At 51.8% G+C, this 26,011-nt stretch overlaps 11 protein-coding genes across 11 annotated transcripts; 3 read left to right on the forward strand and 8 right to left on the reverse strand.

Moving 5' to 3' along the window:
• Window positions 1-272: 272 nt before the first annotated feature.
• On the reverse strand, window positions 273-2,100 carry N7477_004001 (nitrogen permease regulating protein NPR2; the record flags this gene model as incomplete). Its single annotated transcript, XM_056965664.1, has 4 exons — window positions 273-1,328; window positions 1,387-1,523; window positions 1,576-2,001; window positions 2,058-2,100. 4 exons carry the CDS (start codon window positions 2,098-2,100, stop codon window positions 273-275), a joined length of 1,662 nt encoding a protein of 553 aa, XP_056825617.1.
• Window positions 2,101-2,913: 813 nt separating this feature from the next.
• N7477_004002 (uncharacterized protein) lies at window positions 2,914-3,798 on the reverse strand (the record flags this gene model as incomplete). The annotated part of the gene is made up of 1 exon (XM_056965665.1): window positions 2,914-3,798. One exon carries the CDS (start codon window positions 3,796-3,798, stop codon window positions 2,914-2,916), a length of 885 nt encoding a protein of 294 aa, XP_056825618.1.
• A 455-nt stretch (window positions 3,799-4,253) lies between these two features.
• On the forward strand, window positions 4,254-6,719 carry N7477_004003 (uncharacterized protein; the record flags this gene model as incomplete). Its single annotated transcript, XM_056965666.1, has 8 exons — window positions 4,254-4,281; window positions 4,327-4,344; window positions 4,396-4,526; window positions 4,591-4,689; window positions 4,741-4,918; window positions 4,942-5,210; window positions 5,271-5,822; window positions 5,871-6,719. 8 exons carry the CDS (start codon window positions 4,254-4,256, stop codon window positions 6,717-6,719), a joined length of 2,124 nt encoding a protein of 707 aa, XP_056825619.1.
• A 597-nt stretch (window positions 6,720-7,316) lies between these two features.
• Window positions 7,317-10,209, reverse strand: N7477_004004 (urease Ure; the record flags this gene model as incomplete). The annotated part of the gene is made up of 8 exons (XM_056965667.1): window positions 7,317-7,397; window positions 7,451-7,630; window positions 7,681-7,740; window positions 7,789-9,465; window positions 9,520-9,897; window positions 9,975-10,001; window positions 10,053-10,139; window positions 10,189-10,209. 8 exons carry the CDS (start codon window positions 10,207-10,209, stop codon window positions 7,317-7,319), a joined length of 2,511 nt encoding a protein of 836 aa, XP_056825620.1.
• Window positions 10,210-10,680: 471 nt separating this feature from the next.
• On the reverse strand, window positions 10,681-11,988 carry N7477_004005 (uncharacterized protein; the record flags this gene model as incomplete). The annotated part of the gene is made up of 3 exons (XM_056965668.1): window positions 10,681-11,088; window positions 11,153-11,527; window positions 11,920-11,988. 3 exons carry the CDS (start codon window positions 11,986-11,988, stop codon window positions 10,681-10,683), a joined length of 852 nt encoding a protein of 283 aa, XP_056825621.1.
• Window positions 11,989-12,868: 880 nt separating this feature from the next.
• On the reverse strand, window positions 12,869-14,245 carry N7477_004006 (cytochrome b5 reductase family protein; the record flags this gene model as incomplete). The annotated part of the gene is made up of 4 exons (XM_056965669.1): window positions 12,869-13,437; window positions 13,489-13,566; window positions 13,621-13,912; window positions 14,243-14,245. The coding sequence occupies 4 exons, from the start codon at window positions 14,243-14,245 to the stop codon at window positions 12,869-12,871; spliced, it is 942 nt and encodes a 313-aa protein (XP_056825622.1).
• Window positions 14,246-14,738: 493 nt separating this feature from the next.
• N7477_004007 (60S ribosomal protein eL20) lies at window positions 14,739-15,385 on the reverse strand (the record flags this gene model as incomplete). Its single annotated transcript, XM_056965670.1, has 3 exons — window positions 14,739-14,894; window positions 14,949-15,125; window positions 15,179-15,385. 3 exons carry the CDS (start codon window positions 15,383-15,385, stop codon window positions 14,739-14,741), a joined length of 540 nt encoding a protein of 179 aa, XP_056825623.1.
• A 760-nt stretch (window positions 15,386-16,145) lies between these two features.
• Window positions 16,146-17,762, forward strand: csn12 (the record flags this gene model as incomplete). Its single annotated transcript, XM_056965671.1, has 6 exons — window positions 16,146-16,714; window positions 16,763-16,835; window positions 16,883-17,035; window positions 17,087-17,148; window positions 17,195-17,615; window positions 17,676-17,762. 6 exons carry the CDS (start codon window positions 16,146-16,148, stop codon window positions 17,760-17,762), a joined length of 1,365 nt encoding a protein of 454 aa, XP_056825624.1.
• Window positions 17,763-18,176: 414 nt separating this feature from the next.
• Window positions 18,177-21,148, reverse strand: N7477_004009 (ubiquitin-protein ligase RMD5; the record flags this gene model as incomplete). The annotated part of the gene is made up of 9 exons (XM_056965672.1): window positions 18,177-18,236; window positions 18,296-18,569; window positions 18,623-19,006; window positions 19,062-19,231; window positions 19,715-19,921; window positions 19,974-20,457; window positions 20,495-20,742; window positions 20,802-20,929; window positions 21,028-21,148. 9 exons carry the CDS (start codon window positions 21,146-21,148, stop codon window positions 18,177-18,179), a joined length of 2,076 nt encoding a protein of 691 aa, XP_056825625.1.
• A 1,539-nt stretch (window positions 21,149-22,687) lies between these two features.
• On the forward strand, window positions 22,688-25,225 carry N7477_004010 (putative Sin3 complex subunit (Stb2); the record flags this gene model as incomplete). The annotated part of the gene is made up of 1 exon (XM_056965673.1): window positions 22,688-25,225. One exon carries the CDS (start codon window positions 22,688-22,690, stop codon window positions 25,223-25,225), a length of 2,538 nt encoding a protein of 845 aa, XP_056825626.1.
• A 210-nt stretch (window positions 25,226-25,435) lies between these two features.
• Window positions 25,436-25,810, reverse strand: N7477_004011 (Tim10/DDP family zinc finger protein; the record flags this gene model as incomplete). The annotated part of the gene is made up of 2 exons (XM_056965674.1): window positions 25,436-25,619; window positions 25,713-25,810. The coding sequence occupies 2 exons, from the start codon at window positions 25,808-25,810 to the stop codon at window positions 25,436-25,438; spliced, it is 282 nt and encodes a 93-aa protein (XP_056825627.1).
• Window positions 25,811-26,011: the final 201 nt, after the last annotated feature.

A 26,011-nucleotide genomic window follows, 5' to 3' on the forward strand; every position in this document is an offset into this window, starting at 1 on the left:
TTTACGGCGTCATTGAGTTTTTTTGTTTCAAATCTTTCCGGTCGAGGGTCGACTATCTGCATCGGCAATGTGTTTGACCCCGACAAAAATGGAAACGATTTGGTGGGTGAAGGGTTTAGATTTTTCTTCATATTCTCGGTAGTTCTTAGAGACACCCGATCATATCAATGAACCAAAAGAATAATTCATCAAGCTTCTAGCACTGCAATTGATAGACTCAAATAATTAGGGTATCTATTGACTCAACCAAAAGACATTCACAAACAAAGTAATTACCGATGCACAATCAACACCTCCCCAGGATATCGCTTCAATCGAGCCGTCAACTCCCGCTCACTAATCTCCAGCTCCGTACAGATCTGATCAAGACAATGGGTCCCATCAAGATACTTCGACAAGGTACGATCATCAATCTCCTCTTCTTCATCCTCAAATAATCCCGACGGCCCACTCCCTCCAACTCCACCACGACCCCCACTCTGAAACGACGGCGCACGCTCACGACTCGTTTCACGCCGAGCTGCCGATGATATCGGTGCTTCCTCCCCAACACTAGACGTCATGTATGGCGTATTCGTCCCTGTTGTAGCACGAGACGACGGACCAGTCGAGTCACGAGCAGGAAGGACAGATGAAGAACGCGGCGCGGATGCCGGTTGTCCAGTTGCACAAGCGTATTTGTGCACGCGGTAAAGGAAGCCCTTGATCACACCGAAAGTTATGAAGCGCCGGATATCGATGTTGGCCAGTTCGCGGCTGTGTTGCGAGTACCATTGCTTGACGCTCTGGCCTTGTTTCAGGCTGGCGTACAGCTCGACGATGCCTACGCCATCTACTACCTTCGGGAATTGACCTACATGCGTGATATCGTGATCTGGTGTTTCGGGCGTGTGTGGTAGCCCGTTCGTGTCTTCGCCGCCTAGTAAGGGCCAGATTTCTTCGGCGTCGAAGCGGGACTCTTCGCGCGATACGCTTATCGCTTGGTCGGTGAGGGAGCCTACTAAGGGACCGGCGGCGACACTGCTGTTTCCGCTGGTTCCTGCGGCTGGTACTGGGGGAAGGGGTGTGCGAGGGCCGATGGCGGGATGTGGTGCGAAGCGGGTATTCACGTAGCGTGCACATTCGAGTTGCATGGATTCGTCTGCGGCTATCGTGCAGCTAAATTGTGCTGTTGGCGCGTAGATTGCGGAGAAGGAGAAGATGTCTAGGATGAATAGGCAGCCGTAGTATAATAGGTGTCGGATTGCGCGGCAGGTGAGGGAAAAGTCGGTATCGGCTAAGATGGAGATAATGCGAACGCTATTGACGCCGTTGATATGAGGTACGATCTGCGACATTTGGTCAGTCTGTGCTTCCAAGAGGGTCATGCACACTATCAGGGCGTACCCGTTGCAAGGTCAGGTCCCAGTTCTCATCCATGAAGGCATGGTATCGCACTGTGAATAGAGGAACCTGCCAAGCCTTGACAGGCGGCGGAGAAGGATAAATAGGGAACAACTTGATGTTCAGTGTATTCAGTTCATCTGAATTCAAATGGTCAGTAAGAGCAAAGGTCGAGACCGAGCCAAGACATACCAATGGGTATCATGCACTCGCAGTAGTTATTAAGGTCCTCCATCAGCATCTCGCAAAGACTGTATACCTTGCCTTCACCACTTTTCGAGAAATCTCGTGACAGGAACCCATTTTGTTCCTCAAGAGCATGCATCATATCGGCCAGCTTCTGCACCACACTTTTGTAGGTGCTGAAATCGTCCTCCTCAGCCAGCACCACGCAGAAGTTGAAGATGAACTCATTGCGGTCGTAGCGAGGGGATTTCATGCAGATTGGGTATCCCAGGATACGGTAACCATTAGTGCAGACCTGGAGGAGGTTGCCGCAAAGCTCCTGGCGCGGGATCACGAAGAACGAGATGTCGGAGAAAGTTAAGAGGGGCTGCGCGGGCGCGGTTGATGAAGGGCTAATAGCTCCATCGGGGACCTGATGGACGACCTTCGGGCCTGGAGATGTGTGAGTGAGCTGCTGAAGTATCAGGGGTTACTAGATGACCTCTTACCCTCCTGTGTGTCGAACTTGCTGTAGAAGATGGCTTTGATCATGGTGAAGCTGCGCCCATTGAAGCTAGGGATGAGGTCTGTAGCACGGGAACCCTCTAGAGATCGGACAGAAAGCTATCTGTTCATCGCTCTGGCGATCAAGACTTCAGCATTATTGAGGAACAATTTGTGGTATGGTGTTCGGAGGTTGTGAAGACCAAAATGCGGGCAGCGGAGGTGCTCTTATCGGTGGGTCCAGTATGTCGCACGTCCTGCCACAATATATAGCTCCGCGGAGGTTCCTCAATCCAACGTTGAATCGGCACAAGCCAGTTTCGACTGGCACGAATTTATTTCACTCTACCTGCTTAGTGTATGCGTCTGGGTTGGGGCCATCCGCACGGGAACGAATTCGATTTTGCCTCTAGGCTTTCTAGTGAAAACTATCAATACGGAATTACAGAATTTACATCCCGGCACAAAAAGGGCATCAAGAAGATTTCACCGGTCTCATTGACTCCTGACAGTAAGCGGAACGGAAATAGGACATTGGCTATCATTCATAAGCAATCAATTTGCAGCAAGTAGCCAAAGGGTATTAAGTGAATCAGAATGTCGTGAGTGATCGCTAGGGAACATCTCCGAAAGGTCTATACAGAGAAAGCTATTCGGACTCCTGCGATAGTAGCCAGGCATGATAGTGGTAAGTGCAGCAATGTGGATAATCGTGAACAGAAGAACACCCGAGAAGGAGCCAGTCCATGTCGGGGAGAATGCGAGGGGAATGCGCCGAGGAAATGCAGATGTGGTCATATCGAGGTTTTTGTTTTTTTGCCTCAATGCGAGAACCGCAGCTCATCGCGTGCTAGGGTGTGGTCATGGAAGAACGGGTCTGGAGGTAAGGCGTGGGCTAGGGTTTGCGAGCAGCCATTCTTCTGCAGCTAGTGTGGTGGCTGAAAGGCCTCGTACGCCTCGGTCGCCATGTCGAAGGTTCGCGGTTGGAGGTTCAGGGAAGATGTTCAGTGGTTGATTTGAACGAATGGCGTGCATAACCTCGGTGTAGCCTCCATCTCGCTCGCCAGCCTCCTTGAACCACTGTTCCCAGTCCTCGTCAAGCGGCACATCATCGCCCTGGTCGCGTGCGACCATTGCAGCGCGCAGGCGGTTGTTCAGTTCCACGCCACAGCTCTCGACCTCTTCGTCACTGAATTCGTCTTCGAACTCATGCTGGCGGTAGTCGGAAGCGATACTGGAGCTACGAGACTCGCTCGCACGAACAGTGTCATCGCTCCGGGCATCCATGTTCAGATCTTGATCGTCCTCTGGCTGGAGTTCTACCCCTGTGTGTGTCTGGATAGTGGGTGGGGGGGTTGGTGCCGCAGGCTGAACGTCCTGGCCGGTCGTATCCCGCACTGTGATTCCTTCCTCTATTTCGTAGCGCCGACGAGCCGACTTGGTACCCTCCCAGCAACACAGCTCCGAGATCTCGTGCTCGGTCAGCTTGAGCGCGTCGAACACCCTGAATAGCCGTCGATGCCAAGTGAAGCGTCCCAGTCGTAGGCGATGAGGGCCATAAGAATAGTCGAGTCCGGGGTACTGGGATTCGATGCAGTCAGGAGGACCGTAAAAGACGCTGGTCTCGATGCGAACCTCAGGGACAAGATGGCGGGTGATGTGAGCGGCAAAGGTCCCTGGATCGCCCGGGCGCGAGTGAGGGAACGTTGCGTTATACACAGCCTGGGCAAGTGACGGCTTGCGCATGGTGAGGGTGCAGAACTGAAGAAGAAGAGTACGAAAGAGGTCACAAAGGCTCTCAACGGCCCTTGACGGCCCTCAGTCGGAGCGTGAAACGAGGCGAACCCCGAAGGGGGGGGAGATCTGGAGGAGTTGTGGGGGTCTAGAAGGTGGAGTGGGGATTCATTAGGAGGATTACCCTGAAGGTGAAGGATGTGCAGACTGTGCAGACTGTGCAGACTGTGCAGACTGTGCAGACTAAGAAATGAGAGGGAAATGAAGGGGAAGTGTCAGATCAGACAGGAGAAATGCCAACTGCAAGACCATGTCACCACGGCCAACGTGGACTGCGTTGTCAACTGCACCGCCAACACCAACAGTGGATTCTTCACACGCACCAACTACACTAACACTGACACTAAAACCCACATTACGCGACACGACCTTACACGACTCTACATAACAGGGCTCTAGTCTGCTCCATGTCCACCTTTGACGGATTTGTCTCCGGTAGGTCAATCCTGGCCGAGGGGTGATCTCCGCTAACTCTGCTAGAATTCCCCGACATTCAGAGTAAGTATGACACCATGAAGAAGGGTCTCTCTCGGACATTGACATCAATAGTCGATTACTTCCGCAAAAGTCCCGAACGGCAACCGTTGGCCTGCTTCCTGAGCCATGTCCATAGCGACCATCTACAGGGTCTAGAGTCCTTTCGGGCTCCGTTCATCTACTGCTCTCCCGCCACGCGCGAAGTATGTCGACACCTCACACGCCTCACAAATCTAACATGACCCCAGCTGATCCTGATACCCGCAGCTACTGCTGCGCATTGAGAAGTATCCACATCGGATGAACTTCCACAAAGGCATTCTCGAATCTCGTCGCCTGCACTATAGACATCTGGCCAAATTACTGGTGGGTGTTGGATCCGCATGGTGATATGAATCCTGCTCACGACCTCCCTAGCGACCAATTCCTCTCAATACCCCAACAGAGATTGAACTGACACCCCGACGCCGTATTCGGGTCACATTATTTGATGCTAATCACTGCTCGGGGGCTGTGATGTTCCTGATCGAGGGAAATGACAAAGCGATCATCTACTCCGGCGACATTCGAGGCGAGCCCTTCGTTTCCAAATCAAGTAGCACTGCTGACATATCATAGCTGAAAAATGGTGGGTTGATGGCTTGATCCGTAACCCTTTTCTGATACCGTATACGCTGGGTCGCAAACGGCTGGATAAGCTGTATCTTGACACCACATTTGCTCAAAGATCCAATCCTTTCCGAGAATTTCCATCAAAAGCGGAAGGGCTTGCAGAACTCCTTCGCAAAGTCGAGGCCTACTCGGACGATACTGTCTTCTATTTCCGAGCATGGACTTTCGGCTATGAGGACGTCTGGTTGGCTCTTTCAGCGGCACTGGAGACAACGGTTTGTAGAAACTTCTCAAGTGTTAGGCGACCACAGAAAGAGCCTGACAACTTCCATTAGATCCATGTGGACCGTTATCAGATGGGACTTTATCGATCTCTTGCAAATATCTCTAGTAGCAAAGGTGTGAATGAAGGCCCAGCTCTTTGTGGCTTTGACCTAGGCAACAAGGCTGTGTCAGGGTGTCTGAGCGAAAAAGAGTCCAGCAGAGTTCACAGCTGCGAGCCTGGTGTATCATGCCACGCGGCTCGCGGTTCGCAAACCGTTTACATCACGCCCATTGTCACTCGAACCCAGGACGGTGCCGAAATGCCCGAACTTGGGGCCGGTGGTGGATTTGGTGACCTTTATCAGGTTCACGAGCTCGAGCTGCCAGACGAGTCTACGCTTGCTCAGTTGGAGAAATTATGTCTCCAGCAGATCCACGATAAGGAACGTTCATCGCAGATGCAAAAGGCACTCCTAGAGGCATTCCGGTCAAGGAAGAAGGCGCTGTCACTTGATGTTTATGGTGTTAAAGAAGAAGGCGAAATGTCTCTCGAGAAGCTTGTGGATATGCTCGGTCAGGGTGTGTCTGACCTAAACTCCAAGCAGGATCTGCCAAACACTATTGTAAGTTACATCCATTCTTTCGGTGCACACTATTCTGACCATGATCAGCGGTTTCCCTATTCCCGACACTCCTCCTATTCCGAGCTATGCGAGCTCGTGGCGGCGTTTCGCCCTAAAGATATACATCCTTGTACAGTGGATCCATCCACTTGGAACGAGGACATCTCCATCTGTCGTCTTTTCGGTCACTTATGTTCAGGAAGTCACTTTGCACACGACAACTTTATGCGTCAAACTATCGGCCAAATTGAAGACGAAGATATTCAACGCTCTAAGAAGCGGGTTCGATATGAAGCAGACATTCTAACTGAATCCTCACAGTCCAGCAACATGATTGAAGACCATGCGAGTACCGGCACCTCAGAACACCAAACCCACGTTGTTCTAGACGATACTGTCGAGTATCCATTCAACACTAGCCAACCAACAACCACCTCACAACCCTCATCAGACTACGATCTAGAAAGAGCCAAACGTGCCGAAATTCGAAAAGCACACCTCTACCTCAAAGAACATGCCGATCCATCAATTCTCGATATAGGTCCCCTCCCATCCCCGTCGCCAGAAATACAAACCAGAATCCCAGCTTCAGGGCCAAGCCTTGACGAATCCACCATCTCCTCAGTCAGAGACAACGCCTCATCGCTTCTTCCACACGAACCTTCTCAAGTAAAAGACAGCCAACACACAGATCTACTCAGTCTCTCAATCACCGAGTCAGATCTCAACGGCTCGCCTCCCTCGGAGTCTAAGCAGGGTGAAGAAAGAACTCGAGATCGTATTGCGCGCAGGCGTTCTCGTGTTGCAGCGTACCTTGCTGCGAGAGACGATAGTTGGGCTGATATTTCGCTGGTATCGGCAGGGGATAATCATGCCGAGGAGGAGATGGAGTTGTAGGTGTCATTCTTAGGGGTTGACCTCGAGATGGAAACGAATAGTGAGATTGATGATTTTTATGATATACCATTTGCAATTTAAACGATCATGAGTTGGTCTTCTGCTACAATTCGCAAGTAACCCGGTGGTTGGAATTCTTGTTCCAAAGTTCTAACTCTCCTTACACAACCACTCGACAAATGAAGCTAATGACTAGACCGAGGAACTGTAGCGTTCCTATACCTGGAGTCCTAATATTGGACCGGTCAGTTCTGACCCACGCCGAGGCGAGCGACGGGACATGCTCGGCAAAGTCCGCTAGGTCCACTTCTAGAGTTGGCTGGCTCTTCGCCGGAGTTACAAAGTAACATGGGGGAAAGAAAGTCATAATTTTCGTAGCTAATTACCTAGTGCATAAACACAAACCCAAAAATAGCGACGCTCCAGATGGATATTGAGCCGCAGGCAATGCTAGATATCAAAGTGAGATGGATGGGATATAAAAGGTGAAGATAACAAACATGATTCCCGGGTGAAATAGCAGGGAGGAAGGGTAGAGGTAAAGCAGGGCAAGAATGTAATAGTGAGGCAGTTCCACAGGTGTTACATCACACAGGTCTAGAAGATGTAGTAGGCCTGCGTTAGTGGCAACTCGCTTGCGGGCTCAGCGTCGCACAGCATGCCGTCTGCTTCGACGGTCTAGTATTTGTGTTAGTGTGATGGAGACTGATTCAGCGGAAGAGTTGCCTTACGTAGCTCTCGGGGTCGACCTTCATCTTCGGCATTGTATTGTTGAACTTCATGTCCTTCTTGCCGACCGTGCGGCAGTTCTTGACGGCTTCAATGCGTTTGCGCAGGCCGTAGGTTTGAACAATGCCCTCGTCGATGGAGGCTTGCGAAACCCACATGATTGATGTGCTCGGGACGCGAGCCTAACTTGATCAGTTTGTTCCTATGGAAATGAGTAGATGGGAAGACATACAGCGAACATTGGTCGCATAACCATCGGCTCGATAGTTGGGATGGAAGCATTGGGGTCACCCTGATCAAAGTTAGTGAGGTGGATGGGAATAACATCAGAGGAACGTACCATCTCTGCAACGGCAATCATACCGCTCTTCAGAACCTGAACAGGCTTGGTACCGAAGGAACTGGGTTTCCAAAGAACGAGATCGGCAATTTTGCCAACCTCAACACTGCCAATGAGGTGTCCCATACCCTGCGTCAAGGCCGGGTTGATGGTATACTTGCTTATATAGCGCTTCACGCGGAAGTTGTCGTTCTTGGTGCCTTGGTCCTCGGCCAATTGGCCACGCTGCTCCTTGTTTTTGTGCGCAGTGTGCCAGGTACGTAGGATGACTTCTCCGCAGCGGCCCATGGCTTGCGAGTCAGAGGACATCATACTGATAGCACCAAGGTCATGAAGAACGTCCTCGGCGGCGATGGTCTCTGCTCGGATGCGGCTCTCGGCGAAAGCGACATCCTCGGGAATGTTCTTGGAAAGGTGATGGCACACCATCAGCATATCCAAGTGTTCATCGAGGGTGTTGAGAGTGAAGGGTCGAGTCGGGTTTGTGCTGCTGGGAAGCACATTGGGATGTTCAACGACCGAGATAATGTCAGGTGCGTGGCCACCGCCAGCACCTTCGGTGTGATATGTATGGATCGTACGACCCTTGAAAGCTTCGATCGACTGCTCAACGAAGCCAGACTCATTCAAGGTATCAGTGTGGATCATACACTGAACGTCGTAGTCGTCACAGACTCCCAGACAGTTGTCAATGGCAGCCGGGGTGGAGCCCCAATCCTCGTGCAGCTTTAGACCAGCTGCACCTGCTTTGATCTGTTCCACGATACTAATGGGTCCACAATCGTTACCCTTGCCAGTGATTCCAATGTTAATCGGCAGACTGTCGCAAGCCTGCATCATCTGGCGCAGATGGTTCGGGCCAGGCGTGCAGGTCGTCGCGTTCGAGCCAGTGCTAGGACCAGTACCACCGCCAAGGAAGGTGGTGATACCAGAAGCCAGAGCCTCATCCACCTGTTGCGGGCAAATCAAGTGGATATGCGTGTCAATACCACCCGCAGTCACAATTTTATTCTCACCAGCAATCACATCCGTGGAAGCACCCACCACCATCTCCGGGTGCACACCTTCCATAGTATCCGGATTTCCAGCCTTTCCAATTCCAGAGATGAGACCATCCTTGATACCAATATCTGCCTTATAGATACCCGACCAATCAATGATCAGCGCATTCGTGATGACCGTGTCCAAACACTCAGCCGCAGAGCGACCCGATGCCTGCGCCATTCCATCACGGAGAGTCTTGCCTCCACCAAAAGCACACTCATCTCCGTGATGGGTCATATCTCTTTCTACTTCAATCCACAAGTTGGTCAGGCCCAAGCGCACCAGATCGCCAGTAGTCGGTCCAAACATGCGAGAGTAGGCTTCACGCTCCATGGAAAACCCAGTAGTCAAAACAGCATCGGCAGTTGGCTCGGGGACATGCCCAAACCCTGCAAGTTGTAGCTTCGTCACGATCTCATCCGTACGACTCAGATCCACGGGACCATTGGCCAGCCAATTGCCTCCGCGAATCACCCTCTTGCCGCCGATCTCTACCAGAGTGACGGTCTTGGTATCACCAGGCTCGAAGCGAATGGAAGTGCCGGCAGCGATATCCAGTCGGTATCCGTATGCCTGGGCGCGATCAAAGTGCAATTGTGGATTCGTCTCGATGAAATGGTAGTGTGATCCAACCTATCACTCTTCATCAGCATCTGCCCTCTCGTAGATTAGGTATCCCATACGTACCTGGATCGGCCGGTCACCCTTGCTCATCACCTTGAGGCGAATACGCTTTCGTCCGTCATTCAGCGCAACACGGGCACTCTTCAAGGGGATCACGGCGCCGGGCATCTTCTCGGGCACGAAGTCCTCTGGATCGGGATCGGGGAAAGCCTCGTGCGAGGGAACAGGCAGGAAGCTACTGTATAGCGCACGCTCGAGATCACCCTCATCACTACTGATGGGATGATGCACGGTCACCAAGTAGGTCCCACTCGGGAAAGTACCCTCGACCTGCAATTCCACCAAGGTCGCGACAACAGACGGTAAGACATGACGACGACCCAGCATAGTCTTGCCGATGGACATCAAATCGGCAACTGAATAATGGCCATCACGGATAAGCTATCGGAAGCAGTATTAGCAATGCCGATAAACGGCATTTGCGAAAAAAAAAAAGGAAACAAAAGTGGAGATCGAACCTCGTGCAGGACGGAGGAAATCAAGGCCTGTTGGACTTTTAGCGCGTAGTCAACCTTTGCGATATAATGAAAACATACCACTGCTTCAGCATGGTTCAATCGGACACCACGGGCCAGGCGACGCTGTGCCAAAAACCCGAGGTGCGCAATAGTGAGCTTGTCGAGCTACCGACAATCAGTGACAGTGGCGATGGGCTTGGGTGGTACGACCTACCTCCTTCGGAATCAGCTGCATGACGCAGGTGGAACCGGGACCTAGGAGCTTGGCGTATGATCACAGTCTCAGACAAGATCCTATAGAAGAATCTTCAACTTCTACAGAATGAGAATGAATTTTCAACCGTGTCAAGATCCAGGCAATTGGAGAGAAGGGGAAGAATGTGGGGTGAAGAACAGTTCAAAAGTGGAAGGCCAACGCCGATAACGAAGATAAGGCAAGTGCCGCGTTCGCCGATTGGCGTGTGGTTGGGCGGCCGCAGCCGGTGTTAGTCATTCGAGGTGGATGGATTATTGATTACTAGATTCCATCGCGTTGGTGGGGAAATGTACGTGCAACATGGCACATATATAAGACCAAGTTCCAAGTATCACGTATCAAATACTATGGCAATATGTTCCTATTGAATACACTTTTCAAAGACGCCCTTGAAACCTTGAAAACTTGAACCATTGACATGAGCCCTCAACCAACCTTCGATTTGATCAATTAAACCTCGCTCTTGCGCTTCTTGGTACGGTTGCGCTTCTCTGGCAGCTTCTCCTGGAGTGGAGTGGGTTCGGCCGCCTTGCCTCGTCCCTTCTTGGCGGGAGTGACAGCGGGTATAGGTTCCTTAGCCACCTCCTTGATGGCCTTGGCATCACTGCGACGGCGCTTAGTAGAGCTGCGCGGGGGTGTCTTCTCCTTTACCGGCTTAGGCGAAGGAGACTCTGAAGAAGATTCCTCGTCCTCATCGTCCGAGGAATCTGAAGCTTGAGTCTCAGCACCGGCAATGTCCTGCTGCAGCTGGGAGGCAGCCGGGTCGGTGTCCTCGACAGGGTTCTTCTTGGACTCGTCGTATGCGGCCTTTTGGATCTTGTACCGATCGTAGTTCTCGCCGTAAATGGACTTCCAGATCTGGCCGTGCGCGTCAATAAGGGTGATACACTTTTCCATTGACGACCTAGCGGGATTGACATACCTCCTTCTCCTTCAGATCCATCTCCTGCCAGCGGCGGGTTCCTTCGTCGGCGATAGCCTTGGGCTTTGCCTCGGAACCAAGGTCCTCGGCGATCTTGGAGCGGTTGTTCTGCATGTACAAGAAATACGGAGTGAGAGGACGCTTGGGCGCATTGGGGTCAACGGGCGCGCGCTTGCGCTTCTTGCGAACGCCAGCTTCGGACTTGGCGCCGGGACTACTGGCGCGAGGAACAAAGTCAAAGTGGCTCAGGCCGGCGGGCACGATCGGGAGATCGATAGTCGCAGAGGTGCCGTTGATTATGTTGTTGACATGCTCAACATAGGCCTTGCTGAAGTCGGCAATTTGGGCCTGAATAGACATGCTCCACATGAGGATCTGTGAAATCGTCAGCTTCTGTGTGACGCACTCATGTTACCCGGCAATTGCTGGGTTCCGATGCGTGGACATGCCAAATGACAGGGGTGGTGGGGTGCGAGGCCATTCGAAGCTTTCCTGCAGAGAAGAGGACGCGCAGGACGCGACAATAACATCCAGACCCGCGCAACATCGAAAAGGTACATAAAGGAGCATGCAACTAAATTATCCAAGCATTGTACAGGTCTTCAAAAGCTTCGAGGTTTCATGGCACCCCCGTAGCGTGGGGAACAAGGCTCTGTTTATGAGCGTCGCGTCGCGCGCCGCACCAACGACTTAAGGTTAAGAAGGCGCGCAATGAACCCGATTGCAAGAAAAGAAGGAAGTACAGCATCTGTAGGTAGTTAACTTACAGCATCTTTAGAAGAACGAAGCTCTTCGATACTAACGGCCACGGAGGCCTCGGAGTCCTTGGTAGTCATTGGGGTGTTTGAAGGGGGGGCAGATGGTGAAGAAAATTCGTTAAGAAATGGGGAGGGCGAGGGGGTTTCACCCCCGAGAGCTCCGGCATGCCTGGGAGGCCCCGCTTTGGGCTTAGGCTCTGGTGCTTCTTTGGTGTCCTCGGGTCATAGGTCCTGGGCTTGCACAACACTTAGGCTGCTTAAACCATCCTCTCTAGGGCCTGGGTGTGTTACCCTTGACTTAATCCTCCCCGTTACGGTCTTCTTCACGCTTAACTGCTGCAGGTCTTCGCCCTTCTTCACTATTCAATCCTTACTTGGTATCTTGTTGAATCAACAGCCTCCTTTGTTTTGATCTATTCTCCAAGAACTTTCAGATGCGAAGTCGACTTTTGTCAAATTGGTGAGGCGGATGAGAGATACATATATGGATGCAATGTGCGCCCGCCACCTGCTCGCAGTCAGGTATATAGCGTCTAGTACTAACCAAGCACGATGTCAATTCACATACAGAAAGAGAGCTTTGAAATGTTTAATACCTCTCAATTAAGATATGTATTGATGCAACTTTGGGACCTGAAAAGAGATCGCACGTACCTATCCCGCAGACTGGGCATGCCACACCCCGGGTGCTGTGTGCGGGCCTACGGGCGGGCGCTCCACGATCTCGGTCGTACCTGAGCCCAAAAAGTTGTGCACGAAGTCGATGCATACGTGTGTCTGCCCTGCTGGACAACCAGTTACGGAGTATGTCAATAGACCACATGATAGCTTATTCGACATATATTGGGATCAGGTATCTTATCGCTTATACCCAGGCTAAGACTTGACGGGGAACGCGGATAAAAAATGCATCATTATACACAGCCACGGCGCATATGACTCTATATTCTACAATGCTCTAAAACTTGAAAACCTGCTCCTTGTCATAGCCCAACTCCTTCAGGATACCAGAAAGCTCACCCTGGTCCTTAGGGCTGACCTTGCCGCCAGAGATGGCCTTGTACATACCCGGGGGACCGCAGACAAATAGCTTGATGTTCTCTTCCTTGGGCTCGGGCAGAACAGTCTTCAGCAGCTCCTTGGTGATGTGGCCCTTGCCGCCGGTCCATTCCTTGGGAGGGTTGTCGAGGACGTAGAAGGCGCGGAAGCGCTGGGGATAGGTGTTCTCGAGATCCTGGAGCTCCTTCTTCAGAAGAATGTCGTCCTCGTTGACGTTACCGAAGATAAGGGTAACCTTGGTGCGGTCCTCGGGGTTCTTGAAAATCTGGCGGGCAAGCTGGTACATGGGGGTGATACCGGTTCCACCGGCGATCAGGGCAATGTGGTCGTGCTTGTTAGCCTCCCAGGGATACTTGGGGAGAGGACCCTTGAAGGAAAGGCGCTGGTCGACGTTCAGGGAGTGGATATGCTCGGACATGGGTCCGTTGGGATAGGCCTTGACCACGAGCTCAAGGTAGCCGGGAGCATCTGGTTTTTCAAATTAGCGTTGTACAGGGCTTAAAGTGTATTGACACGCACCCTCATCGCTCACAGGGGTGTAAGGACGAAGGATGTTCTTCTCGGCACCGGCGGGCTTGAATCGGGTCAAAAGAGCAGCTGTGTTGGCAGGGTCAATAAAAGAGCTAGCACATTTCACTGAAGCGGACTAACAGGCGACGGGAAGACCAGAGACGGCCTCCTTGTCCTCAAATTCGAAGCGCAGCTTCTTGACGTTGTGGCTAAGTGTCTCAATGCTGGCAACCTTGAGGTCAACCCAGTCCTCGCCGTTGAAGACCTTGGGACGGTCCTTGAGCTCGATGGGAGCGCTAGTGCCGTAGTAACGGTACAGACCGGCACCGAGGCCAGCAAGGCCGACACCGATGTAGATCGGGGTCAAGTTGGACTTTGGGGAAGCGGCAGCCTCAGCGGCCTTGGGGGCCTCAGTTGAGTACTTGCGGAAGCTCTATTACAAACAGTTAGACTAGTTCCCAGCAAGCACTTCTGGGTTTTAATTTTGTGCTTGCCTGCTTCAGAGGAGCCGCGCAGCGGAGAGTCTGACGGGCGAACATGATTGCAAATTGATTGAATCGATGAGGGTGGGAGAGAAGGGAAGGGGAAGGGAAGAAATCGGATCCCACGCGAAAGCGGACAAAGGGCAATAAGCACGTCCCGAACCCGTATGACGCAATAGCGTTCCTGGCACACTGGCGCAACTCGCGGATATATCTACACTGATCTCGGTTATTGCTTGGGCCAATTATAAGGGTCTCCAATGACTTAAAAATGGGGTTACCATATGTTGCCCCGGGGCTTTACTCTGATACCAGCCTGTAAATCCGTCTCCTCGGGCCAATTTTTAGCCCGGGCTCGGGGCCTGGCCAACCTCCTTAGCGCAGGGTCGCAGTGCATTGAATGTTATCTTCAGGATTGATTAACATGGCTTTATATCACAATTCCAGACGTTGGACTTGATCACATCTATGCCATATGAACGCGAACGGGGAGAGTACTTTGTGACAAAGACCCGGCAACCTTGTAAACGTATCTGCAGCATCCATCAAGGTACTCCGTGCGCGGTGTAAGTACATCTACAAGGAAAGATTGAACCCGATGATTTTTTGCATTTAAACCTCAGACGCCCCTACACGGGATTAGAGACATCTAAACCATCTCCCATAACTGGGTACAAAACAGGCCGAATCCTAGCGGCCAGTTTTTTAATGCATGCCATGGCCGTAACACAGTTATTCATCCACACACTCCATCCACAGAACCCAGAAACATCGCATTTAAGCAAAGGTGGAGGGACGCGAGTAGGCGAACAGCTTCTTGCCGGGGTTGGCGGAGCGGTGGGGCAGAGGGAACTTGAGGTCCTTCTGGAGGAGCTGCTTGATGTAAGGGCGGCGGATGCTGTCAGCATCGGTAACCTCAACAACCTTCAGGATCTGTAAAAACTAGTAAGAATGTGTTCCGGATGCAACAATTTACAGATGACATACGTGGATGGAGCCGAAGCGGGCACGGTGACGGGCAGCCATGTCCTGGTAGAGAGCCTCAACGGCCTCAGTGCGGGACATCTCGCGGAACTCCTTGTACATGTTGTGGGTACCGGAGCGCGAGTCGTAACGGAGCCAGATACCGAAGTTCTTGACCTTGAGGGGACGCTTCTCGTTGATCTAAGAACATATCAGTAGTGGTTCCAGGACCGTGGGATCCAGTCAATACATACCACGTTCAAGCTGACGATCTCGCCGTTGGCCTTCTTCAGCTTGCGGAGCTGAGCAAGGAAGTACCAGAAGCGGGACTTGGCGACAACGGTGTTGGGCGCAAAAATGCGCATGCGGTACAGCTTGGGCGTGGGGTTCGCCTCGGAGGGCAGGTGACGCCCGATAACCTGGTACTCATTAAGACGCCCTGTGAGAAATTTATTAGTCATGGCTCGTTGTCGCTTTCAGATTGATCCGGATCTGCTCAGAGGACGGGAAACGGTGTGCGATCGCGGTTGGTGATAGACTCGAAAGGCGGAAGGGAGCGAAAGGTTCGAAGTGAAATTTCAAGGACTTGGCATTCTCGACCGACGGCGTTGTCTGACAGCGTCCTGTACCGCCCTGATCATTTCTGTATTCTCGTTTCTCCTCCATGTACTTGAATTTTCGTGCCAGTGTCGTGATATAGTCGCAAGGTATCGTTCGCATGAAATTCCGTCCGACCGTTCGCACACACCGTGACCGTATCGAGAGAGCGCTGGATTCCGGGGAAAAAGTGACACGTACCCATCTGGAGACAAGTCAGTTAGCAATGGATTCGTTGGTGATGATATTGGGGGGCCACATACTGTGATTGTCGCTGTGGTGGTTGAGTCGTTAGTGTGCCGTCGGGGAGAGAAATCTAAGATTGTGTTGCAATGTGCTTAGGGCTACCGCCCTTCGGTTAAGCGAGTGGGGCGTGCCTTATGTAAATTGACACCTGAGGCATGAGTTTCAGAGCAAGTCACCGCCACGGGTCTGCCACCACATTCACACCGCCCTGCCCCACTGCTGTTGCTTGCGTTGCTTGCTCTAAGTGTACCTGCTACTCACATAGCTAGTGACAACTCCCGCCTGGTACCCACCTTAAGCACCCAATACGTTTGTGCCCGTCGACTTTCGAACCATCTGTACCTCGCTTTTCAATTGACCCTGTATGGGAAACGCATAATGAGCACCCTCGCAGGCGAGTTTAAGAGCGCTTACACTGCTGGATCCGGCGACGCTCTTGCAGCAGTTTTCACACCAATCGGAACCCAACAAAAACCCTACCGTTTACAGTCCTTCTATGATTTCACAAATGCAGCATCCCTGCAGAAAGATCTGTCCTTTGCGCTCTTCCACGGCAAGAGTCTGAAACTACCCCGAGCCGAACAAACCGCGTGGGTTGACATCTTTGCCGCATACTGGGAAGCAGTCGGGGAGGTGCTGAAGTGTGAGCAAGGCCGCCGTGGTGCGAGCCTTGTTGCAGTATTCACCGCATGGAAGAAGGTTGCCAATGCGCTCATTCGGGGCTATTCTTCATCGGCCGGTATCCCCGCCTGGACTCTACCTTGCTTGTACACGGTGGGCAAGTACTTGCGCACCTTCGCGATTAAAGCCGACATCGAAGCAGCTTCACAGGGAGCTTCAAGTTTTGGTTTCCAAGATGATGTGGCTGCCGATATTGAGAAGAATGCGCACCTGGAGGAGGCTGCTCGCATCATTAATCGAATGTTCACTCTGTGTCTCAGTGATCGGTGAGTAACCAATCTATTCGCGGGTGACAGTTATACTGACAAACTCAGGGCACCGATAGAGGAATCGCGCAAGTGGGGGATCTATCAAACCACAAATTTAATTTTCAAAACTTACTTCAGGGTACATACAGTAATTGTGACTTGCTGAGTACTTACTAACTCGTATAGATCAACTCGGTCGGCCTCACCAAGAACCTCCTTCGCGCAATTAATGCGCAGTCAGCCGATTTGCCTCCGCTGGAAGCATTCCCCAAGTCTCATATCGTCACTTTTGAATACTACGTTGGAGTTATCCATTTCTTGGATGAGAATTATGCAGAGGTTCGTGAAAATGTCTGTCTTTTGGATCATATGTTGATCTCAGGAATACAGGCCGAGAAACATCTGGCAACGGCCTGGAGCATGTGTCACCGAGGAGCGTCGAAGAATCGAGAGTCAGTAAATGTCCTCATTTTTGAGAAAATCTACTGACTGAACCAGGTTGATTTTGACGTACTTAATCCCTTGTCATTTGGTCACAACACATACCCTTCCTAGCGCTCAACTCCTGGCTCCATTTCCACGCCTGGAGAAGCTCTTCCGTCCTCTGTCAAACTGTATTCGGAAAGGTGACTTGGTCGGATTCGACAAAGCTATGTCAGCCGGCGAAGAAGAGTTCGTCAAGAGACGCATCTACTTGCCGCTGGAGCGAGGGCGTGATATTGCGATGCGAAACCTGTTCCGAAAAGTTTTTATTGCCGGAGGTTTCGAAGAGGCCAAAGATGGTGAAGCTTCCATTCGAAGAACCCGTGTCCCCGTGGTGGAGTTTGCTTCTGCCTTGAGAATTGGTACCCACGCTACTAGCCGGACACGGATTGATATCGACGAAGTGGAGTGCCTTTTATCTAACCTTATCTATAAGGTCAGTCTCACGGGGTAATGCTGATGCATACCGATCCTTTACTAATGAAGTAATCTATAGGGACTGATGAAAGGCTACATTGCGCGTGAGCGAGGCATAGTCGTTTTGAGCAAGAACAATTCTGCTTTCCCAGGCACTGGCATCTAAAATCTGTTGAGCATCGCTCGGAAGCAAGGTCTCGTCTTTCTTGACGAGGAAATACACAATCTGATACCCCGTACAAATCTCGGAGTTTGAAACTGTAAATCAAGAGTCGATCTAGCAAGTTTGTTGATCGTTACCGACTTTCCTAAATAAGTTCCTATGTCTGGTCTGCCGATACTCTGTGCTTGAGGCAAAAAGACCTTAAGAGGATAGAAGGTTATATATTTAATTGCGGTCGAGTAAGCTGGGATCTTCGTCTAGTCTACATCGCCACCAATGGTCTGATTCTTTGTTGCACGAGTCGAGAGACATCCATTCTACACCATACCAAAGACTACTACTAGTTATACAAGGGTATAGAAACCAAATACAATCGCAAACCAGAAGCACAAGCCACCCCTACAATCAGAATCCCACCTACCGCACCGACTGAGCCACAGAACTACAAATTGACAATTCTGCCGGGAAAACATCATCCTGTCACCACGTTAGCATCGAATGCACTTATCAAGGCAAGGGGAACCTGTAAAACATACCATATGGTTACACATTGCAACAAACAAATCAAAGAACAGTTTCCCGCCTCTCTCCATCTCCATTTGCATAGTCCCACTCCGCTTGAATGTACTCCGGCTCCGAATGATTAGCGCCAGGTAATGCGCCCGCAGTTTGGAGTCCGTATCCGGTGTATTGGCGTATGCATATCTCGCACTCGACAGGATCGTGTTGCATTGGATACCTGTATGTAACCCCTGTTTCCGAAGTGCGAGGCGTTGGAGGGTTGGAAGGTTGTATTTCTCAGCGGCGCAGCTGGAACCCGATCAGCATTTTTCTCAAGACATTGGGAAACGGAGTTGATGTACTAAATTGCCGTATCCCGGAGGATCACTGTCCTCGCGGCATGATGGTATACCGTCGCGCCAACACTCTGGCCTTCGGAGTCTACCGCGCCGTCTTCTAGTTCCCAGGTTTGGCGCTGTGAGTTTCTTTGAAGACGTGGGTAGTAATCGCCTTTGTAGAGGAATTCCAGGACGCAGGAGAGGACCTCGGGTTGTTCTTCTGGGAGTTCAATGGGTTTGCCTGAGTGTTGGGTGATATGAGTCCTCATGGGCGGACTGCGTCTTTGCGCTTGACATTTTGTTGCGAAGAATGGTGATGCGCTCAGGATGGCTTCGTGCGCTGCGAAGAGGCGCTTTTCTGGACCGACGCGGAGGGTCACGATGGGGGAGGTGGATGGCGATGGTGTCCTTTCTATGGTCAATGGTCGTCTCCAATAGATCTATGAGGCATTGAGCTACTTACGATGCGTCAGGGGGGGTTGATGGGCCTTCGACGACGCTCCAACCGCCGAGAGGAGCCGGAGCTGGAGCTATCTCGGATCCTGCGGGGTCGGGCCACTGCCTTGGTGGCGCGGTACCTGGTAAAGTTATCGGAAGGAGAATGAGGAGGTCTTTTAGACAGCATTGTGATTTCTATTTGGGAGGCAGGAAACAGTTTACAGAGCCAGGAGAATGCGACTCAGGGGCTGGCGGTGCTATTTATAAGGCGACATGACCTGAGTGAAATGACCCTGTTGCGGGTGGTATAGTCATGACAGTAACGGACAGTGACAGGCCCCTAATCTTGCCTGAAAGAGCAGTCGACGCGTCACAAAAGCAGTCTGAAACGCGTAAAGTGGGCGCTTCGAGTCGCCAAATGAGCGCGTGGTCACGGGACCAGGGACCCAATGGGAGGAGCTGGGCACCACGCTATTTCTACCTAAGTGGAGATCGGGAAATGAATGAAAGGAAAAGAAAGAAAAACAAGAAGAGCTGAGCATGTGCATCTGTCTCGACTATGTACGACTGGTCACGCAAAACGCCATCTCAAACGCCATCCCATGTGTGAATCCCAAAATCCCCGAGGATCCCCGGTCAAATGTCGTGAAAAGAGAAAAGAAGTCATTAGAGGAACACCTTGCGGGCGTCCTTGGGGGAGCTTTCGTTAGGGCAGTAGGGGCACTTAAACCGATTGCCCTTGCTGAGCCGACGCAGAGACTCCTCGGCAATGACGTGCCCACATGGCATCATCATCGGAGGGTTCTCATCGGTTGCCTGTTCCTTGGAAACCGGGCAGACAAAGATTGAGTGGAACAAGTAGGAGGGCGGTAAAGAGATCTCAACCTAAGAATGATTTAGCGTGGGTTTTGCGGTAATCCGTGGAGGCTACACATACAGGAAGCTCGTTCTCACTAGTCCACTCGGTGCGCTTGGCCTTCATGATAGTCTGCAACTTTAACAGAGTGGGCAAAGCGATAGCACCGGCGGTCGCCGCAATGTAAAGGGGTGAGTCCGCGGAAAGGCCTAGAAGAGAGCAGAACTCGCGGGTAAAGAAGTTGGCAACATCGTCCCAGGCGGACGGGTTGTTGAAGATGCTCGCATACGGCGAGTCTCGCAGGTTAGGACAAAAGGCCATGGCGCCGATCAGTTGCTGAACTTCTCGTAGGTAGCGCGGCGCAAAGCCCTGAAATTCAGCTTGCGCATACTGCATTGCAGCTTTGACGTTGCCTGCTTTATTGCCATGCTCGTGTGATTCACCATGGTAAAGCCAGACAAACTGCAACCGGCACAGCTCAAACTCCAGATTGCTTCCTCGTGCCTCCAGGGCTTCATGGTGCTCGCGCGACCATTCAATGGCCGGTAGCAGGTTTTTTTTGGTCCTTCAGTTGGTGTAAGATGTAGTACATCTGGCCGAACTGCTTGCGAATCTCATCGGAGGGGACTTCGTCAATATCAAATACAATCGCGGCCTGGTCTGTCGAGCGGAGACTCGATTCGGAAGTTTGGACCACGGCTTTCTTGTCAAGAATCTCAGAAAGGAAGGTGGCTGCGACGGAGAATTGACCCTCACGGAGGAGGTGCATAGCAATCGCACGGTCGATGAGGTGTTCTTGTTCAGAGAGGACGTCGTGTTCCGTACTAGGAAGGGGCCGGTCTTTGAAGAGCTGAGAGAGTCAAGATGTTAGCTGCTCGCCGTAGAGAGTGTATTGGAGAGTGCAAATACCTTGTCGAGCGACTTCGTGTACTTATTAAGGCCACTATGGGTTTCTTTGAGACTATCGTTAATTGCCTCGAAAGATGATTTGACGGGATTCTGAAGTTTCGCAAGCGTGACAGCAGCCTGGTTCGGGTCTAAGGCGACATGAAAGTATCAGTAAATGTATGTTGAACGTAAGTCTGGGTCTGTCGCCGGGTGCGACATAGTCAACCCGTCAATGGGGTTCACCGACCTTGGGCAATGGCATCTCGAGCCTGCTGCAGTAGATCTATGGTAGACTGGACATTCTTAACGCCCTGAGAAGCCTTCAGCCTCTTCTGCAGCCTGTCGTGCTCTTTCTGTACTAGATCCATGCTGGCTCAGGCAGCGGGTTCTCAAATGCGGAGTCGATGAGGTTACCGCCCGACAAGCCAGCGGTTGCCCATATGGATAGAGCGGAATATGGGCTCTTTATTCACAACGCAAGAGCCCTGGTAGACTGAAATGGAGCTGCATGGGTCTGTCCGGGTAACGCTGAGGGTGTTGTATCGAGTCGAACGTACAATGGCCGTGGTCACCCGGATGCTGAGCTATTCCGGCGGGTGATCGCCGCTCTTACGACATAGGCACGTGACCTAAAGATACCCCTCAGGTGTGGTGTGAGCACAGCGGGTATGAATTGTGGGCATCTTAGTGCTTGTTTCGTTTGATATAAGCTACGTAGACATAGTTGTTCGGAGGGTTGCCACCGTAGGTGATTGCAGATAGTCGCTTTCTGTCTGTCCGTGAGCTCCTCAAAACACTAGACCTGAATAGAGGAAGGCCCCAGAGGAGGCATGACTCATCACATGGTCACATGACTGTCGGCTCTCGCTTGCACTAGCGCGGCCCCCGCCTATAAATATCGGCACTCTCCGTTCCCCTTTCCTCTTCTTTTTCTTTTCTTCCTTATCCTAGTGCACGGGTTTTACACGTATCAGTGAGGAATTATCCGAGATCGTGTTTTTGCTAGTTGAAAACTACCAAACTGACCACTCCAGTTGGTCCTTCGGGATCGTCTGGGAATTTTTGAACAAATTAAGTTGCCCTGACCTCCTTGACTTCGGTCATCGAGTCAGTCTGGTGCTCGCCGTGCCCCCAGGCCCGAGCACTGGCCCGGTCTTCTTTTCACTACTGTTGTCACCCAGGTCGGTGGCCTTTAGAGAAGAGTTTAGTCCTTGCATTTCCTCAACTTGCGAATCCAGTGTGTCCCAGTTTTGCCCTTTCGTAAAATGATCTTTGGTAAGCTTGCGCTTGAGTCGTGTTTGTATCATTCACGCATTCGCCCCTCCGTGCGAGCGTTCCTGGGCTTGACCATGAGCGGGCCATTCTAGCGTCGTATACATAGCATAACTATTGATAGAACGAAACTGGTCTCAGAGGCACCCCGTGACAGGGCTTACCAGAAGTAACAACAACCATTTAGGGGGATACTTCGAGAAAATGAACTAGAGGAGCTGTGTAAACCGGTTTTGAGAGATGTTCTAACAAATGACGAGAAAGAGCTGAATATCACGATTCTGGACTGTCAATGCGAAACCCTTGATCTCCAACCTCAAGCCTTGCACTCACCGCCCGCTTTCCCCGTGACGTCTGCCCTTCTACAAGTCGAAAAGAGTCCGACGAGCTTGCGCATCCTTGCATCTGGCCCGCAAAGTCTAACTGAATCCCTTGTCACTAGATTATGTCTCAAGGGTCATTTTCCGGATATGCGCTCGTCCTTTCCACCTGACAGGCACCGCAGGAGATCCGAAGCTCGGGGGTCCGAGTTGAAGCTGGGAGGCAGCTAGCTCATGTGGCTCAAATGCTTCTTTCTTGTTAAAAACTAATTCAGTTGGGCTACGTACTGTTTTCTACAACCCGACGCAGTTGCCATGCAGGCAAATAATTCAGCTGCCTCTGCGCCCGATGGTCGCGACGCCGTGAAGCCTTCGGATGGCGTCAGGGGAACTCCCGCCGCCAACGTCAATAGCTCTGATCGCCAGATACCACATGGTCATCAGAGGTTTATCTTCACCGATCCGGTCGCCCTCCGATACCTCGAAGAGGATCCCTCCACCGATGTCCTCCACCGTCGATCGATCCTTCAAGGCTACGAGATCTACATCGTTGAACAGTGGGCGTGCTCGCGCATCCATCCTACATTCATCATCTCGACATACACAGGTGACCCGTCACACAAAGTAATTGTGGGCGTGCTGAGCGTGCCGACGGACGAGACAACGTGGTCGCCTCGGTTGCGAATGTACTTTGATGCAGTGAAACAATACCATGCTCGGAAGAAAGAGACCTCCCTAGGAACTGTGTTGGTCACAGACCTGGGCTCGTTCCCTTCTGCTTTGACAGTCATTCCTGTCCCAGACGGCGACCTCAAGAAACACAGGGAGGATTTCTTTGTGAACGAGAACCTGAAACGGCTCGGCTGTGCTGGTCGCGCGAGCTTGAAACTGCAGCCCCCCTCAGCGGCAACTGAGGCCAAGTTCCATCAGCTGTATCGGACGAGCGAGAGAGTGCCGCTCTACAATGCGGTCATTGAGCTGGTCAAGCAGTGCCAAATTGCCTTGATGATATTTGACAAACTGGCCCCCGAATTCGTGGACGGCATGCTGTGCGATGTGACCGAGGCGGCCATCAGTGACTGGTGGACAGACATTGGCACCGATCTATACAACGTCGAACCAAGCGATGGTATCTTGGGACCTACAAGCGTGGCTGCTCTTCTGGGCACGCTTTTGGGTGCTCGAAATCGACTGAATGCCTATGGAGCTCCTGTGGGGAAAGACGCCTTTGACATCGATAATTTGAAGAGAGGGATTGGCGGGTTCCAGAAATCCCAGAAGATGAACAAGTCACGAAGACTTGACCGGCGAACGCTGGAACGTTTACACCGCGCTACATCCAAGGCTGCGAATGCTGAGGGCTGGACTGATGCCGTCAAGTCAACTATGGCGGAGCTTAGTGGCCAAGGAGGTGAGATGGTCATGGGCATGGTCCGTGGACGAGAGAAGGGTGGCATTGCCGACATTGAGACCCTCGATCTCGATGTCTTTGTTCAGTGCTGTTATGGATCAAGGGCCAAATGGCTGTGGCTTGGGAAACCGCGCAAGAGTGGTCCCACTCCCGGGTTCGCCGGTAAGGAAGCGGATATGATGTTTACAACCAATGATCAAGGTGGTTATGTCTGGACGAGTAAGAAGAAGCCTTCGACCGAAGACTTACATGCCGAGCGTGTCGCCACTGGCCTTGACAAACAATGGAAGGCCCCCGAATCATTGGTCGCCGAGGAGAGAGATCACCGCAAAAAGGGCGTTAGCGGAAGAGTCTCTGATGCCCGAGCTGGTCTCGGTCGTTTCAAAGACGCAGTCGGTTTGCCTGGTTTGCGTTCACATCATCACAAGCAGTCTCGTGGCGGCTCAGAATTGACCCACGATGCGGCCTATAATCCACACATTGACAGCGACATGGAGGTATCTAAATCTAAAAGCGGCTCTGGTGTTGAAATGGACAGAGAGACAGAAAAGCATAACGAGCATGATGAGGAGGCGCTGACTGCCGTTGCTACTGAAAATGGGGCCGACGTCAAGCCACCCGAAATTCACATCGAATCTGCCCCGGCAGAAACGGAGCTAAGGGAGACTGATCAGCTTGCAGAGCTGCAGCCCGTTCAAACGTTCGATGACGAGTCGTCGGACATTGAGCGTATTATGTCTCGCTCCACCGTGGCTTCAAGTGATCAGGGGGACGATCGAGATGGGCCGGTATCTGGACTAGCCTCAATGGCCCTTCGGCGCCCGCAAAGCAGCGAGGATCTGCGAACTCTGGACGGTGATAATGAGCGTCAAGATGAACGGTGTCCGCGTCACCTTTCCTTCAGCAATGTTGAAGAGGTGGTACTCAATTGGAAGCAACTGGGAGGCCAGCTAGTAGTCGAAGACACCGACAATCTCGAAGAAGCCATTGACCAAGAAGACATGCTTGCCTCGGATGCTCGCATATTCAGTACTCGGATACTAGACTTGAGTGAGCGTACTGTTCCCTGGGTCGAGCGGCAAGTGGATTCGGTCGACAGTCTTAACATGAAGCTCTACGAGCGCCACGAGGAGCTCAATTCAGTCTACCTGGAACGTTTTGGGGATTACCAGCGTCTGCGCGAACGATCTAGCGACCTTCTATCCGATGAGCAATCCTATCTCAGCGACGGCGTGAAACGCGTCGAGCTACTCGGTGCCAAGCTGGATTACGAGCTGCATGTCCTCAAATCCAAAGTTGAGGATATGGAAGAAGGCCTCACTGACTTTGAACGGCACATTGTCAATGTGGAAATGCGGGTAAAGGCTCTTCTCCAAGGCGAGGAAGAGCACAGCATTTCCTGGGTAACATGGGTGCGGCGATCTCTTGGCTTCGGAGCGTAATGTGATAACGGCTGTCCGATATATCCTTTTTTGATTTTTTTTTCCCCTGTTCCTATTGTACATAAGATAGGCGGCGTTCCTCGCCGCCCAGCTCGTGATGGTATAAAACAATGTTCCATCACCAAACAAAAAAAAAATCATAGATTGCAAGTGGCTCTGAATGGCGCGGGCGTGGCTAGCACAAACCCGATCCAGCGTTCACATAAGCGCTTACATGAGGCCCATGCTGCCACCCTGCTTCTGGGCGGCATCACCCTGCATCTTCTCGCTAACTTTGATGTTGACGTCGAAGAATTTGGAGACGCAGCGGTCGAGACAGACGGACTCGCCCTTGTTGAGGTCGCCTTCGCGGTAGTCGGCCGGGATGCACTTCTTGGCGCAGGACTCGTTCAGGCTGGAAAATGTCAGGTTCATAGCTCGCTAAGTATAGGGGCTCAATAGGGGCCCAAGAGATGAAGTGCTCGAGTAGGGGGGGGAAAGCGCTTACCGGTTGAACATGTCTGAGATCATTTCAACTTCGGTCTCGGCAGCAGCGAGCTTCTGCTCCGAGGACATCTTGGGCTGGCCGCCGAAAAGGAAAGACATTGTGTATGTGATGGAGGGTGTATCTATAACAATTAATATGAATTGACCGGGGAAGCAAAGAAAGACGTACCAGAGATGATGATGGGAGTTTAGGACGATGACGGGACGGAAGATGCTGAGGTCGCCGAGCTTGGACCTTCTCCGCCTACGCCGAGTTTTTCCACTTTTTCCCACTCGCTTTTTTTCTTTTCCTTTTCATCC

The sequence above is a fragment of the Penicillium maclennaniae genome, assembly GCF_028827695.1.
Source record: "Penicillium maclennaniae strain IBT 15551 chromosome Unknown utg000003l:1.0-5670915.0:1.0-5674809.0, whole genome shotgun sequence".
Taxonomy (NCBI): domain Eukaryota; kingdom Fungi; phylum Ascomycota; class Eurotiomycetes; order Eurotiales; family Aspergillaceae; genus Penicillium; species Penicillium maclennaniae.